The following is a 16,548-nucleotide window of genomic DNA, read 5'->3' as shown; positions in this document are numbered from 1 at the left end:
TTTTTGACCCAAAGACAGTGACCGATTCTGTTGTGCTTAGTTTGATGGCTTTGTCTGTGTGTTCATGGAATGTCAAGACAAGGATTTGCACCTTAAAACCGGCTATTATTTTTATTAATGTATTTGCTCACTGACTCCAAAGTTACCATTGAAGGATTTAAAAAAGCGCTTTGTTTCCTTTCAACACAATGAACAAAACGACTAATTACCATGGCAAAATTCAATGTGAAGGTGATAACTAGTAGCAAGTCACCCATGGGAGTTTGGTTTTCTGTGGTCTCAAGGCGCTTTTTCTGACTGGTTCCTAATGACTACCTCGATTTGAATCAAATCCAAAACAACCTTTGGAGAGTTTAGAGCAAATGTACGTCCATTTTAGTTTTTGAATCATTCTTTAAGTCAGCGTCATGACTTAAGAGGCATCACAAATGATCAAAAACCTGAACTGCGTTGACCAATCATCACCGCGACATTCAGGTAACTTTGACTTATTCAATTAACATCAAAGTCATGCCTCATGTTCTTTATTCTAGGCTGTTTTCCAAGGCATGCTTTTATAGACACACTGTGACTCGATTGTGAAATTATCCTTTACGTCAGAGACTAACTCCTCTCTCTTTATGGTCATTATGTAGACCTCTTGTCGCTAATTTCTGTTAAAATAGAAGTCTAGCAAACCACACTTATTTCACGATCTCTGTGTAACACTTGTGGTCTTGGCAACTGGTTATGCTATAATGAAAATATGAGATATATGAAGTGTGAAAACTGAATAAAACAATGGGAACGAAACCGAGGATCAAGAAAGAACAAACAAGAACATGTGTCCTTAATTTTGCCGACATTGGGTTTAGCGGATCGGATATTCAACCAATAACAGTTAAGCTCGTAATGACAACTCGAGAAAGCAGCGCGAGAGATTCGAGAGAAACACGTTATGTCTTTGAGCACTTGGATGACGCAGTTTCTTAAGGCCCCACGAATTCAAGTTTGAGTACTTCAGCAAATGGCCACTAAGACAACCCAGAGACAATAGTAACTCGAGGGCTGGTGCTCATGTGGTTGCAACAATGCTACACACGTCATTAAAAATGAGTTTTTATTTGGTAGCTTTCTCTGAATCCTTATCGGCCTCATCAAACGTATGTTTGTTAGTTATCTTTAAATTAAAGGAAGGCTGGTGACAAAGTAGTACAATACGCCGCCACTTGTCAAGGGATTTGTCAATTATCTTCTCATCAAACTTACAATGCAAGGGTCCTTAGTATTCGCTTGAAGAAGATCAGAGCTTTGTTTGAAGGCTTCACCGGTGGTCACAATCCCTTGTCTTCGGCAAGGCGAAAGTCATGCTCTACCAAGTTTAACTCGAACTTAAGAAGTGGCTGCGGATTGATTGAACTTAATGAACCATGGAAACTTTTTCTAATTTTTCTCATTAGAAGTGCGCGTCACCAGCCAAGAAAAGAACACTTATTTCATATTTTAACTTATAAATTTTATTAAGGTATTCTCGCTTTTTTTCGTCATTTTTATTACTTGCTCATTCACTTTTTTTTTTATAAATAATCGAAACTGTCAACTACTTATGTTGGAGAAACGCATTTTATTAACCGTTAAAGTCCGAGCTTTGTCTATCTGAAGATACATGTGGATGAAGATTCTGAAAGGAACAACATTGGCATTATTAACCCTTCCCTTACTCTAAGATAAAGACCCACACACCTTTGTTATGTTAATATAAAACTTCTTAATTCAATTTTTCAGACAAAAACTAAAAAAAAGAAATTGTTGTGACATATTTATGTATTTAAGAGATCTTAAAAGATTAATCTTCATCACTCTATTGATAAACAATGCCCTTCATAAGTTTACTACTGGGCTGCTTTGTAATAAACGTGGTGGGGGCCATTCATTGAATGTTCTCGGATTATTTCCAAGTGATCATGTCTAAAATAGAATCCTAATTTAGGCATTTCCTAAATACCTTTAATGACGGGAAGTTTGAGCTAAAAAATGTGTTTTCCAACGTTTGCGCAAAGAAACCATAACAGCGGCTAGTCAGGTGATGTTTAATTCTTTGATGAGGCTGGCATTTTGACGACAAGGAAAAATCAAATAGATAATATCAGCTGTGATTTGAATGTACTGATTGTATTCTTACATTGATGGTTTGTTTTATGCTTTCTTTAGTGTTCTTTGTGTTTATTTTCTCTCCTGTGCATCAAAAATAGGCCAAAGCAGAATTGCTCGATAAAGATGGCGAGAAGACCTGTTATTCAAGCTCTAGTGCTGTCGTTTTTATTAGGTAAGTTTACTTTAAAGTTCCATATACTGATGTGGTACATTCACACACAACCACACAAAAATTGCGATTGAATTCTGATTTTAAATTCTGCCCTTACATAACCAAATGGAAAGGAAAAGCATTACCCTTGTGAATTTACTGAGCTACTTGTTCGCATAAGTTTAGAATTTACTTCTGGGGGTTATGTTTTACATCTTATCTGTTATTATTACATTTGATTCATTATTTTATGGTCTCCTGCTAACTACTATCATCTTTTCTTGGGAGAGTTATGAGAAAATAAGCATAAAATGGATGAAATTTTGCTATTCCAATCATGACTCAGCGACTACTTGAATTGTTTTCAGTTTTTTTTTTCCTGTTAGGATTATGTCAAAATCTGTTTGATTTACGCACATTGCAAAAAATCTGCTCACAACAAAAGGCAACCCCTGCTGTTTCAGAAGGGGGTTGTTCAAGTAAACTGCAAGACGGACAATAGCGTGATTGTATATTTGTGAACCCTCAGTTAGAGCTCGAGCATCAAGGTTAGCTGACTTTAGGGTTGTCGATGTCAATGTTTTGAAAACTGTGCTCGAAAAATAGATAAATAAATAAATATGAAGGAGTCTCCACTGAATTTTTCTTTCTTTGGATTTTATTGATATCTAACGGATCAATCAATGATCAAAACGCCGTGTTACTTTTTTTCAAATTCTCAATTGCTGAATTACTTAACCAGTTCACGCTCAGTACATTTGTTTGTCATTGGGACTGTTTAGAAATCAGTTGTAATGCACTGTCTAGAGTAAACAGCAATGATGACAAATTAAACACGTATACCGCATATGTCATATTAACGATGGCTTGGATTTTTAAATGACAATGATGTCCAGAAGGTCAAGTTCTCTGTTACACTAGAATGGCCGTGAATAGCCTTATTGAAACCAAAATAGAAATAATTGGTGGAAATTATGAAAAAAAAAAATCGTATCCTACTCTTTGCAGAACATGTCAGCTGCCTGAAGTGCTCATCAAACTACCCTCCATATTTTACCGGTTACTACATGGAAGCCAGGGACTGCCCGGGAGCCACCCTAAGAAATTCAACCCTTAACGATCAGAAGCTGGTTTGCTGTATCTTGGATACTACACTTGTCCCATCGGTCCCACAAAATATCAATGTGTCTTTTGAAGCGTATCTTAACTTGGTTGGAGAGACCACAAGGACAAGAGCATTGTATCCGTTTTACATGGAAGCGTTGAATATTGCTAACATGTCAAGTAAACATAAAGTAGCAGCCTTCACTGCTCAAGTATGTTAAATGGAAACAAACAGAACATTAGAGAATTCTCTTGGATCTTGCGCTTATTTCTTCTGGCTCAAAAAAATTGAATACATGAGTTCCAAAACCCTTCACGCTAACTCCTTGAAGAAATTTATTGTTGTCGATATCTACAGTGTAGGATGTCTCCTGTTTTATGGGTATCGTCGAATGGCATGCCATCAGTACAATGTAGCGAGATAGTTCAATGTAGAGTTTGAATGTGCATCTCTTTATAAATGACGTTTGCGTTGCCCATTTTTTGCCGACGTTGACCTGACGCATTTCTTGTTCTTGATCTTACCTAGATATTGTATCAGACATCAGGAATGCTATATTCAGAGGAAAATTCCGATGGAGAGAAGTATAAAGGAAAAGAAAGCTTGGGAAATACCAGAGCATCTGATGCCCGCAAATACATAAGTAGAGGATTCCTTCCTCTGATAGGAAAACACATGTATCAACTTGTGAAAACTTCACTCGATATAGAAATCACACGTAAGTTCGAAAAAAATGCTGTTGAAGCCAATAAGTTTATTTAGTGATACCAATGAAGTGTACTGCAGTGTATTGTAAGTCTAATTTCAGGTTATAATATTCCCCATATTTCTCTACAGAAAAGCCAGAAATGGTTGCGTTGCCATCTGTTGGATTTAGGGTCGCGGCATGGCTTTGGTTGAATGGTTATAGCTCAGCTGATAACAGCAGCTTGCCCACCGGAGATTTAAGAAAACTCTACAATGGAACTGAATACAGCTTTGCGGAGTTATCCATGAAAATTCAGGAAAGTAACAATGGGATTGAAAGTCTATTTAGATATTGGAGGCATGCGCTCAAGGTAAGATTACGATTAAATGTGTCAACCGCTCATGCTGTTTTAAGTTGTATTTCTGCCACAAAAACCTTTTCTACTGCTCTCCTCCCATTTATAGGTACTTGATATTCCATGTCCACCGGAAGGGAACGGACCAAGATGTACAGTAGACAACAGAAATGGCCGTTGCAAATTAGTTAAAAGCTGTAAGGGTGAATATTCTGCTAGTGGTTGTCTGACACCGTCGCCTATCGCCTGCTGTCTTGGTAATGATGATTTACATAATTTTATAGCCATATTATAGCAATATTGATATCAAGTGATATACCTCTGGCGTATCGAGAATGCGCCACAACGTAATGCCATCTTGCATGTCTTTAGGCCCTCAATACCGCTTTGTTTTTGAAAGAAAATACTAGAACCACACAGTGGAAAAAGGTAATCTTTTCCCTTACGGCACAGAAATTACGTGCACAGCAGTGACCCGGATTCTCCCATCCCCTCAGTAATTTGTTAGTCAAGTTTCATTGAATTCAAGAGACCTTTAAGTAAAAAATCTTCTCTTTGAATCAGGATACAAGCATTTATTTTATGGCCCCGATCCTTAGAGTATAGCTGTACTCGACTGAGTGTGCTTTAAAATATATGTACATGTCAGAAACAGAGAGGAAGGAAGCATAGAATCTAAAAACTCTCCAATTTTGTATAATTTTCTTCTTTTCTCTTAGATTGTCAAAATGCAATCGATTTGGTGTTTGTATTGGATTCTTCTAGTAGCGTCAACCCAACAAATTTTCAAATTGGACTCCAGTTTATCATAAAGGTGTGCCAGTATTTCGACATCTCTTACCCTCTTGGCACTCGAGTGGCTGTTATCACATACACCAACTCTCCAACGATAATATTTCACTTTAACACCTTCATAAGAAAGCAAGACGTCCTTAATGCAATAGCAGCGATACAATATCAAGGTGGTGGCACACGCACTGACTTAGCACTCTCAGAAGCTTACACAAAGCTGTTTGAAAACCCCGACAATGGTGTGAGACCCAAAGAATTAGGTGTGCCAAGAGTGCTTGTTCTTCTCACCGACGGAAGAACTTCCTCAGGAACGGACAGCATCATCCAGCCCTCTAACTTACTCCGAAATGAAGGAGTTAACATCTTTGTGATAGGGATCGGCCTAAGTATAAACAAGGATGAGTTAGACATTATTGCTAGTGATCCTGACTCTGATCATGTGATTCTTCCCAAGTCCTTTGAAGAGATAAACACTTTGGTAGAAAACATTCAAGAAGCCTCATGCTACGGTGATTCATTTTTATTTACGCTATAATAATACATAGCATGTTGTGGAGCATGTTAAGTGCAGTAAACAGCTTTTTCGAAAAAGGAAAAAAAGCGTAAAAGTGAACACGATTATCCCGAAAGTTATTTGGGTAGTTTTCAGGTCACAGTTCCTGGACCTCAGGATTTCAAGGAAATTTGGGAAAATGTTGCTGTAACGACGAGGCATCTTAAGTTTGCTTAATTTATTTATCGATATGTGTTAAAAGTCATCGATTACTGGATAGCCAATTTATCTTTCAAGATTGCCGCTTGCACTTTTGCCCTCATTTCCAACAACCTCTCTCGTGACAGCTGTAAACTGCTCTATCCTGAACTGTGTAATGCTTCATAAATTCCTCGCGTTTCCTGTTCCGTGAGTTGTGCATTGCAAACAGGATATCCCTGAAATATTTACGACGTAATTATATCTCAGTCTCAGGTATTCTTTCATATTAATTCCTTCATTTAGAACTTAGAAGTAACAGCATTGTCAAACACTTCAGATCACTAGCATTTCTCATTTCCAATCATTTTATTTTTTGCTTTTCATGATCAGAGCCCGCATTGCTCGATGAAGGAAAAGAAGTTGGTTCAAGTGTAAACGAAAATGCAGTAAGATATTTTAAATACGACTTATTCAACAAGACGAGAATCAAAACCCTATTTCTAAAGACAACACTTGGTCAAGCCGATATTGCGGTTTCAACAAGCAACAGGAATCCCCGAAACAATCACATTAACCTGGGATCGTGTGAACCGCATGAAGACAATAAACTTTCCGATATAAGTAGACTCTGGAAATTAGAAGAGCTTCAAAAAGACACCTTTTGTAATGCTACCTCTGACGGAGGATGTACCAAGCCTCGTTTTGTTTCAAAGGATGAGTTCATTGAAGAAGGAATGGTCATTTATGTGAAGATGTGCTCCACCAGATGGTTTTATGTTTCGTTAGAAGGAATCAATAAGACTAATACGTTCAATTTAACGCTGTTCAAGGATCTTATTAGGACAAAGGAAAAATTGGTAAATCACTTTTGATTTCCTCTTTCAAATTTCAGCCACCTCTTGCTATCATTTCTTTAAACGCATGAACAGCGAAACCTATGGAGGCCATGTAACCTCTGAGTAATTCAGTTATTGCCATACGTGATCTCACTCTCATCAACTTAAGTATTGCTCATGTGTGTCGAGATTATAAACAGTTGCTAATTTCTTGCATGTGTGCGTTTCTCTGTTTCCTGATTTTTTCTTTTTGTTCATTTGATTTGTCCAATCAGAACATCACAGTAGACACTTCAAGAAATGACACTACTTTCCCCATTCCCAAGGGGGTCTACGCAGGAGCAGCTGCAGCAGCCGTAGGAACAGCAGCGACAGTAGCTGCCGTTGTCACATTGTCGTAAGTACTTAGTGGTTGAGAAAAATTGTTTCTTCCAAGAACTCAAACTAATCATCTGGTCAAAGGTCGAACGCCGTCCTCTAGATTCGAAGGCAAAATAAGCCTCATGAAAGGGTACTCACAATTGAAATGAGGACGATTCTGTATGGCGAGTCATTGTATATTGATTAAGGATACTTCTTATTGCAGATGCGCAAAGGAATTTGAAGTCAAAAGTTCAGCCAAAATCAAAAAGAAAAAAAGGAAAGAATGCGAGACAGCGACAGACAGAAATTGTAATTCAACCGTTAACCAAGGGTTTCAAGAAGATGACGAAATACAGCCAAACACCAAAAATCGGTCCAGTCTTACTCCTTTAATGGAAATTGGTGATCTACAAAGTAATTCATGTAGAGGATCCACAAAGAAAGAAACAGATGCTGAAATAACAAAATCAAATAAATTCAAACGCGGTAATTTTCACAGCACAGGACAAGGAAAAAGCTGCGTTGTCGAAGTGCGAGAAGAACAAATGAAACAACAGAATTCGTCATGCTTAAACGAAGATCCGCGCACGCGTAAAGTCAGTTTGGTTTCTTCCATGATTTATGATTTACAAAGGAAAGACACATTTACAGAGACAACAGAGACATCAACATTTCAGAGAAGAGGCACTTCCCAACAATGGGATAAATCGCGATTGGAAAGACAAGTTACGAGTACGAACGTTTCAGTGTCCGTGTTCCAATCAAAATTTCAAGAGGGAAAGATATCATATGGCCAAGACAAGGTCAGAAAAATGGGTTTAGATACGATGAAACGAAACTGTGACTTATTATTAACAGGTATAGGCGATACAAGAAATGCCAAAGCCAAGCAAACGGATTCTGTCGCACAAAATAAGTTTAAAGACAAAAGTAAATGTTCGAATGATGACCCTAAAATTGATACCAATGGAGTTACCGCTGATGACGGCTCAGTGCAACATTCGAAAAAGTCAAAACTTATCCAAGAAATGGACACAGAGACAGGAACAACCTGTTGTTTTCAGTGGCTACCGTCATTATCACACAACAAAGTAAAGAAGTCCACTGAGGCTGAAGACCTTTCCGAATTGGAAAAAAATGAAAGACGAGAAACGACGAAAGATGAAACTGGAGAGCATATTCGGAACGGCGAGAAAGAAAAAGTCAGTCTCTTGTTCCGGTTAAATTCAAAACTTACTAGGCGTAAAATCTTAGCGGTTATGTGTCCTTGTTTTACTTATCTCATACTAAAAGGTGAAAGTAAGGAAAAAGTAGCAAACGACGAAATGAGGCAGGATGATATGCATCGCCAAGAAATGAGGTAAAGAAAAATATTGTTGAATTTTTAAAAAGGAGGATGATGTGACGTGATTTATTCAATTATCAGTTTTATCCAATCATGTGCTTGGTGCATGTGATCATTCCCAGATCCCACGACAGAGTTTGCACTGTTTACTGTAAAAAAAAAGAAACCTACTGAACTTAAACAGTATTACCCCGCGTATTTTCTCTTCTAGCTTATGATCAATCTCATAGAAAATATTTGGTTTTTCAGCTCTTGGTTTATTATTTTTTGCTATACCTAAGTAATTTGAAAAGGAAGCCAACCCACAACACATTTACTTTACAGTTTGGTACTTTCATGAAATACATTGTATATATTCTCATAACTGAATTTAAAATACAGAGTTCCTTTTTTACCCAAAGGGACAGTCGTTTTGAGCGGGATATGCAGATGAGTCAGACGTTTTGCGTATTATTATCACAACTTTTATTTATACTTGGAGCTGATGCCAGAGACGACAAGGTACGTTTTTGCTTTAGTAAACAACATAGTCTCTTCGCAGTTTTCTACACCTTATTCGATAGTTAAACATATAATAAGGGTGGATATTTTGCGAGCTGAGTTGCGTAGTATTTTTCCGAGCCCCGTGGGGCTGTGGAAAATTGCGAGCAATGAGCCAAATGTGACAGAACATCCTTTTTGGATGGAATAGTGTTTCCAAAGATAATAGAGTTTGGCTCGCCAATTGACAATTAATTTTGATGAGCTTCGGGTTTTTGTCTCCGTCTTAAACAATCATTTATTTTTCTAATGTTTGAGATGGTTGGTCATTAATTTTTCAAATTCAGATATTTTTCAATCACACCAAAAGTGCAACTTTCTAAATGACCCTTGCTGTTTACAGATTACTTGTGCGGTTGTGGCCATCACCATGAACTACCTTTCTCTTGTGACTCTTTGTTGGCTAATTTTTCAAGCTCTCTACCTATTCAACTTTACAAGAGCACGTGAAAGCGAAGAAAAACAGCACATGAAAAAAAAACTCTATTTCGGAGGAGCATGGGGTGAGTGAAAGTAGCAGAAAATAACCCAGTTAGATATGTGCGTGTTAAATAAGATGTGGCAAATCTAACACGATGAACAGCTGCTGGAAGCTACCCAAATTATTTAAGATACATCTTGGAAATCCGTCTTGTCACTTGCCAATATGGTGCCGATTTTGTCTTTAGCTGTAGTTATGGGTTTTGGTGGAGGCGCTGTTAGTCGGTTGGTGATAGTTGTGGTTATAACTGTGGTTGATTAGAAAGGGGGTGGCTGTGGTAAACTCTTGATGTTGGTGCTACTGCAGCAGTAACTCGGTTGATGATTTCAATGGGCCCTATTTCAACCGTTACCGTTTACTGCCGTAGCTGCAGTGCCGTGTCATGGTTGTCATATGTGGTTTTTGTTGATGATAGTTCTCAGATATTTCCCTTGATTTTTATTTTTTTTCTAGATTGTTGTAACACAAATCTACTTCTAAAGGAGTTTCCTCGGAAAACGCCTGCTAACGCTTAAGAACCTTCATTTTTGTTTCAGGTTTGCCACTTTTTGCTGTATTTTTTCTTGCCTCCAAGTACGAGACATACAGCAAGCACCCACAGTGAGTGATCAGTCAGTTAACTCAAGAGCTACTCATCCTGTGACCATAATCTTTGCTTCTCCTATTGCTTTATCCTTTGTTAGAAAGCTAGTAGAAAAATTTGGGAATATCATTAAAATAGCAGTAACATAATATGATTATTATTCAATGGGCCCGCACCATTTTTCATTGCGTTACGTTCCTCTTTCTTTTTCAGTTGTTGGATTTCATTCGCTGATACTGTAAGCTGGTCAGTAGCGACGCCCATAATTACGTTAGGAATGGTGAGTGTAGAACCTCATGAGGAAGCCATTACGGATATCTGACTTAATTTTTTCTTCTTCTTTTACCTTGATTTCCATACAACTTCAAATTGTACCGGTAAAAAATCGACAATCCCATAATATTGTGTTGATAGCAGATATGACTCTGCCTGTGTTTTTTTGGTGGGGGGGGGGGGGGAGGGTTAGAGTCACTATATTGCATACTCTTCTCGTATCGGCGGTCATTATGCAATTTACGTAATGATTCACGCATCTTGGAACAGGCTACTGATGGCGAATACTTATCTCTATGACGTAACTAACAATGCTGAGAATGTATGGTTATTCAAGCAGAGAGTGAGCAGGAAACGTATCGTATAATGAACTTTTGAATTGTCGTGGAATGTCGAATGACCTCAAGATAACCTGCACGGCATATCTTAAGAATTAAATAAGATAGATTCGCAGAAAAAAGTCTTATTTTATACTAAGATCAACCTAAGCAAATAGAACAATATTAAGGAAGAGAACCTTCGATTTATGCAGGCCAAGAGAGGTGGCAAAGATATCCTTTTTCGTGAGAGTTTTGATGTGACATTAGACTTCGAAAATTGGATGATCATTAGAGCAACATCTCTTAGCAAAGGATAATTTGCCCTCTGGTTTGAACCAATATAAACGTCAAACTCTCAAAGATAAAACTCATAGACATGTTATTTCCCTTTTCAGGTACAAGTCATACTAATAATCTTATTGGCTAGAGCTTTAGTCACCTATCGTAAGTCCGATAAAACGGAGGAAAATGAGTACAAGAAAAGCATAATCAAGTGAGGCTTTTCAGAAATATTTCACAAGTATTTGATTACCTTGACAATCCTGTGCTATATATATTTCCTAGTGGAAACCAGTCGTTGATGTTAACTATCATCTGTTAACCTGTTTAGTGTAGAAAGGCATCCAGAAACCAATCAATATGTCCAACTAATATTCTCATTTGTGACAAAACTTGAGCAAATCTTCAAACAGCTTTTACCTTATCGTTACTCATCCATTCCACACTTTTTAAAAGCAATACTGTACATTTGACATCTTCAACAGGTCTGGACTTCAAACTGTGGTTTGCATAACCATCTCAGTTGTTCTAACTTGGCTTCTGGGGTCATTGTCGTTGAACATCGATCGAGATGTCTATCACACCTTATTCTCCATATTCAACGCAATGCAGGTAAGAGATTTGTACACACGAAAAATTAAATACTTGCCAATTTTTGATGAACGTAAGCCGGATATTTCATTCAAACATCCTAAACAAAGTAGTTCACACAGGCTTATTGCGGCCACACGCCGAGTCTCATTACTGATGTAAATTTAGTATCACAAATCGTAAAGGTTATTTTACTGCTGTATTCTTTTGTTATGAAATGGTAAGCAGAACATGACACAATTAGTTGAAAGCTTACTCAAAAGGCGAGCTTCATAATAAGAGGAAAAAAAATGTGACTCAGATGCCAAAATTATTTAAAGGACACTTCCTATCTGTTCTGTCAACAGGGAGTTGCTTTCTTCCTGTTTTACGTTCTCTTAAATGCAGAAGTCCGCCAACTAATACTTTCTGCTTGGGAATGGAAGAACTCTTCTGCAGTAACGCCATTTGATGATCATGAGGCCATTGAAATCGAAGAAGAAAAGGTATGTTGTAAGCATGTGGTGCGACTGAGTAGTTTTCATCGTTGAATTTGAAACCTGGTGGTTCCATGCAGACTGATTCACTCACTCTTCCATGGAACTGTGTCTTTTTTTTTAACACAGGAAAAAGATAAAAAGAAAGGAAAAAACAAACCAGCGGGCAAAGAAAACAGTGCCCAAGACGGAAAACAAAGGAGACTGGAGAACAAACCAAATGAGGCTGCTATGAGTACCATACAGATGGTGACCGAAGCAGCCTCCGAGAGTAAAAGTAAGAACAAAGGAAATTCTTCGGATACCAAGCCAGATGTTCAGGGTAAAACACGAAAATATGAGGGTATGGTTTGTGTAACTGTTGAGAGATCACCCAGAAAGTTGCCCCCTATAGAGCCAAACAAGAAGACCACTACGACGTCAAAAGCGACAGAGCCAAAACGAAAGGTAGCACCCAAAGTAACCCCAAAGGTAAGAAGCGTATCTCCTATTCGTTTTGGCCTATACGTGTTTTAGGGTAACCTACTTTACGGCATAGGAGTCAGTTGTTATTTTCATTTCAGTGATTCACTTATTTTCATCAAAAACAAACTGCTAGAGAAGTCCGGCTTCAAAACGTGTCAGTTACGTTGTTTCCTTTTCCTGCCTCTGTCCACGCGGAGTGTAAATGGATACCGATACACCACTATGAAAACCTGACGCAATTGTTAGGGTGGAGTAGTATTCCATTTCTATAAGTAAACATACTGCCAGTGAATCCATGGTCTGGAAATCGGGGCAGCCTCCTTTGGCTTGGTTTGGGTTGGTCACGCGACTCACCTCCAAAAACTTGATAAGCTTAGTCAACTTTTTATCTTGAATGGGTATCCAAACACTTGATTCTCTTTGTTGTTTCCCCCTCGAAGAAATTCGTTGAAGATCCAGTGCCTAAACAAAAGATGGCAGATGCTCCCACTTCACCGAAAAATAAAAACCCACGTCCATCATCACTGTCTGCTCAGTCATCACGGACACCGGCTGGGAAAAAACGTGGAGTGAAGTTTGAAATGAAAGATGATCTTCCCGTCGCAGGTGAGGTATATCTGGCAAAACAGTAAATATCCTTCCGTCGTTCGCTATTTCTACGAAAAACGAGCATAACTATTATATGCCTACAGACAACGGACATTCAAACCTGCTGATAGGATAGGTGACTGGGATGAATGTTTATTTTTCATGTTTTATGCATTTTGCGAGAAAAATATTTCCGATACTAAGAGCTTAGATCTTTTCGTTGATGCCCTTTTATCTCTTTTTGACCTTCCACCTTCCCGCGTGACTCCGATCCAGTTTGCAGTGTCTCTTTCATCATCACGATACTTTACTCGCGGTAAAGCTACCTTTTTCTAGAAGTAAGAAGAGTGCAAGTGATGACAAAAAAAAATTCAATCACACTTTTTTTCCTGAGTTGTTCACGTTTACATTATAAGGGTGAAATTATTATTTATGTGGTTTATGGTTTTTTTCGTTTTCATTTAAATACTCACCATATAACAGATAGTATGGCTCTAAATCGCATGCAACAGAAATCGTGCACTATGCATACACATCTTTACCCAAGTATTTAGAAACAATCGTTTTAGTCATCAAAGCTATCGCCAACTGAGAAAATACCCTTCGTAGATCTTATTTCTTTCCTTCATTAAATAAAATTTTCCATTTTTAATCTCGTGTTTATTTAGAATATTGGTTTTTCTTTTGTTATAATTTCTCTTTAACCAAATAGCGTCGGAAAGTTGAAAAAGGTTCTTTCCCATGTTTGCAGATCAATAGTGTTTAAAAAAAATTTGGTCAGCAATTTCATTTTTGAACATCTTTAACGAGGACATCTCTCTTTTGCTTCTTGATTGCCTTTCATTTACACTACTATGGCTGTCAGAAATGATCTATGTTTTTAAATTACACTGCTAGAACTCTGAATATATGAATTATTTTACCTAAGAAATGCGATAGTTGAAATAAATGACTATAAAATGCATCTGAACGAAACTGTTGCTATTAGGATATGCTTTTTTGCTGTTGTTTTTTTTCGTTTGTTTGTTTTTTTTTTTGTAGTTGTCCTATGTCGGAAATGAGGACGTAAGTCAGTGGCCATAGTGCTCTGAATGACATAACATCTAATTTTTCCGTAAGCATTTTTTAGCGCTTAATTAAAACTGAGATGGTCCTTTGCAGTAAGTAAAAAAAACACCCCATACTTATACATACAATTGATTACCTGCGCAGAATAGTCAATTATTATCATTCTCTTATTCATTCACTATCGTCCTTCTTTAATAGGATTCATCTCTCCACCATCCAGCTCTAAAACCAGGCCATCGCAACCAGCACACAGCCCCATCACCACTCAGAAAGGCCAAAAGCAAATGGGAAAGAAAAGAACAACAAAAGGGAAAAAATCTGTGTAGCACTTATACTTCATACCTTGTGCTGATAAGCCAGGGGCAAGTACACGGAAGCTGCATGGCCAGTTAGTATGGAAACTGAGAATTCAACCAATGGTGCAGAATAGCACTTAAAAAAAATCAGCATTTGGTTCCAAGAGATGTAAACATCAGTGCAATCCTTGAGAGAAAACAAAGTAAGAATGAAAAAATTTTCAATCTAAAATATGAAAACCTAACGGCTCCAACCGTAGCTGGATAATTGTTAGAATTGATTTCTCTAACACTTGTTTGTGGTTTGGTGGATCCTTCTTTAATTACTTTTCTTCTCAAGTTGTTACAATGGGGACTAGCTTCAATATAACAGGGAAAACTCCGCTTATAAAGGTGTCACCGTCAATCTTCTTGTGTCGTCATCGTACCATCTCAACTAGCAAATCACGCTTGACTTCGTATTATAGTTCCCACATACTGAGTAAGCACCTTAGGGTTGTCTACGCAGTTACAAAATCAATTTCTTCCCTAATTTTCATATCTTCACGGTTGAGATCGGCCAGAACAGAAACGAGATCGACAATGTAAAAATTACAAATAACCTTGGTGTAGAGTGTTATTTATACCTAAAAGTGTATTTTTAAGAGAAAATCACCTTTAAAGATTGTTACATAACAACATCTTGGTCACAAGAGTTAAAGAAGAAAGACGCTCACAAGTACCGCCCCCAAATTGCTTCTTGTTGCGAAAACATGAGGGGCATCACCTATTTACCCTTTAATTACCTCTGGGAACCGAAGGTGTCGAACGCGACCTATTACCAGGGAGATTTACTCTTCCTGGATTAACAAATTAACTTATTTAAGAACACGGCCTATCACGAGTTCCATGTCAACTTCACGATCACTACGAAGAAAACGTGATTAAACTCACTAGATGAACGTGGCTAAACTCACAAGAAGAACGTGATTAAACTCAACCTTTAAGATAAGACCACCAAGAAGGCGTACGAAGTAATCAACCTGCCCTTTTTATAATTTACATTAAATGACTCAGAATAATATAATATTTCCATTCCTTTTCTTTCTAACACCAATACAGAAAACCTTACGATATTGTACTGAGATTAAGTATAATTGTAATTTTATCATTTAACATAATGGATAAACGGCGACTTAGGAGGCTAAAGAAATGTCTGTCCATCTTGGGCGAGTATTGACACTTTCACCGAGCTATTTTTTGGCTAGGCCATGCTGCTTCCTGTAATTAAGCTAGATTATGTGTTTTGCTGTGGACGAAAACAGCAAGGAATCATCCTTGCATCGCATTTTGGAAGAAGAGAACTAAAGATCAAGATTGATTTTTCTGTAATTAACGAAGAGGTTCACAAAGAATGGCAATTCTGCAACACTTTTAGTAAACAGGGCAAGATCCCAAATGCGAGCGAAATAGAATTGTCGATCTTGATGAATAAAGACATGCACTGCTTTTTGTTGGTTCTTCAACATTGAATGAACCTTTAATGGTCTAGGTATTCCAAGAAAATATTGTTATGGGATTTTTGGGCGACATTCAGCACTTTTCATCTATAAAGAATAAGAATAATCTCCTCACCAATAGCGTATGCTCAAACCCCAAACCCTAACCCCAAATTTAATGTGACTTGAGGCTTTCATTGGACGATGAATGTTATCAAGAGTATATAGGCTAAAGATAAATATTTTTGGACTTAAATGCAAAGGAAAAAACCTCATTAAAGAGTAAAGTATAAGTAATAGTGAATAGTAATGTATTCCATAGACTGGACAAAAAAACACAACAAAACAAACAAAAGCAAAGCAAAAGTAACAAACAAAACGGAAAAAAAAAAGAAGAAAAGCTCGGCTTTTGAAACCGTATAGAAAATGAAATTAATTCACGTTATGTGCGACTCGAGTTTGGATTAAGCTTGTCACTCTCTTTCTTTCCGTGATATTTCTCAGGTAGACCTTGTTTTTACTTTCCACACCGGTATGAATCATTTTCGGCATTAACCTCAGCACGAATGTCAACAGCTGCAATTTTTCAGACTTTCGTATACCAATGGAAAGTTGTAATTATAATATCTCTCGAGCTGGATTATCAGC

General features: G+C 37.6%; 1 protein-coding gene and 1 long non-coding RNA gene across 4 annotated transcripts; one reads left to right on the top strand and one right to left on the bottom strand.

Annotated features, from left to right (window-relative positions):
• The first annotated feature begins 338 nt into the window (after positions 1–338).
• LOC113677696 (uncharacterized) lies at positions 339–15,100 on the top strand. 3 transcript variants are annotated; one of them, XM_089197573.1, is made up of 20 exons: positions 339–477; positions 2,232–2,305; positions 3,293–3,600; positions 3,918–4,107; positions 4,227–4,447; positions 4,542–4,689; positions 5,152–5,733; positions 6,309–6,775; positions 7,030–7,151; positions 7,341–8,477; positions 8,864–8,963; positions 9,346–9,505; positions 10,020–10,083; positions 10,280–10,346; positions 11,055–11,152; positions 11,424–11,550; positions 11,877–12,014; positions 12,135–12,476; positions 12,911–13,076; positions 14,325–15,100. In XM_089197573.1, the coding sequence occupies exons 2-20, from the start codon at positions 2,257–2,259 to the stop codon at positions 14,450–14,452; spliced, it is 4,614 nt and encodes a 1,537-aa protein (XP_089053699.1). In that variant the 5' UTR covers positions 339–477; positions 2,232–2,256; the 3' UTR covers positions 14,453–15,100. The 3 variants fall into 3 exon arrangements, with proteins under 3 accessions (XP_089053699.1, XP_089053698.1, XP_089053700.1); XM_089197572.1 differs by lacking the exon at positions 339–477 and adding an exon at positions 1,895–2,062; XM_089197574.1 differs by lacking the exons at positions 339–477; positions 12,135–12,476; positions 12,911–13,076; positions 14,325–15,100 and adding an exon at positions 1,895–2,062 and having other exon boundaries at positions 11,917–12,014.
• On the bottom strand, positions 10,042–11,493 carry LOC149049950 (uncharacterized). Its single transcript, XR_016184007.1, has 3 exons — positions 11,359–11,493; positions 11,192–11,261; positions 10,042–10,170 (listed from the first exon to the last, which is right to left on the bottom strand). It is a non-coding gene; the product is annotated as an uncharacterized LOC149049950 (long non-coding RNA).
• Positions 15,101–16,548: the final 1,448 nt, after the last annotated feature.

The sequence above is a fragment of the Pocillopora damicornis genome, chromosome 2, assembly GCF_964200805.1.
Source record: "Pocillopora damicornis chromosome 2, jaPocDami1.2, whole genome shotgun sequence".
NCBI classification, from domain to species: Eukaryota; Metazoa; Cnidaria; class Anthozoa; order Scleractinia; family Pocilloporidae; genus Pocillopora; species Pocillopora damicornis.
The sequence above is the reverse complement of the archived record's forward strand: the minus strand, read 5'-3'. Positions and strand labels throughout refer to the sequence as shown.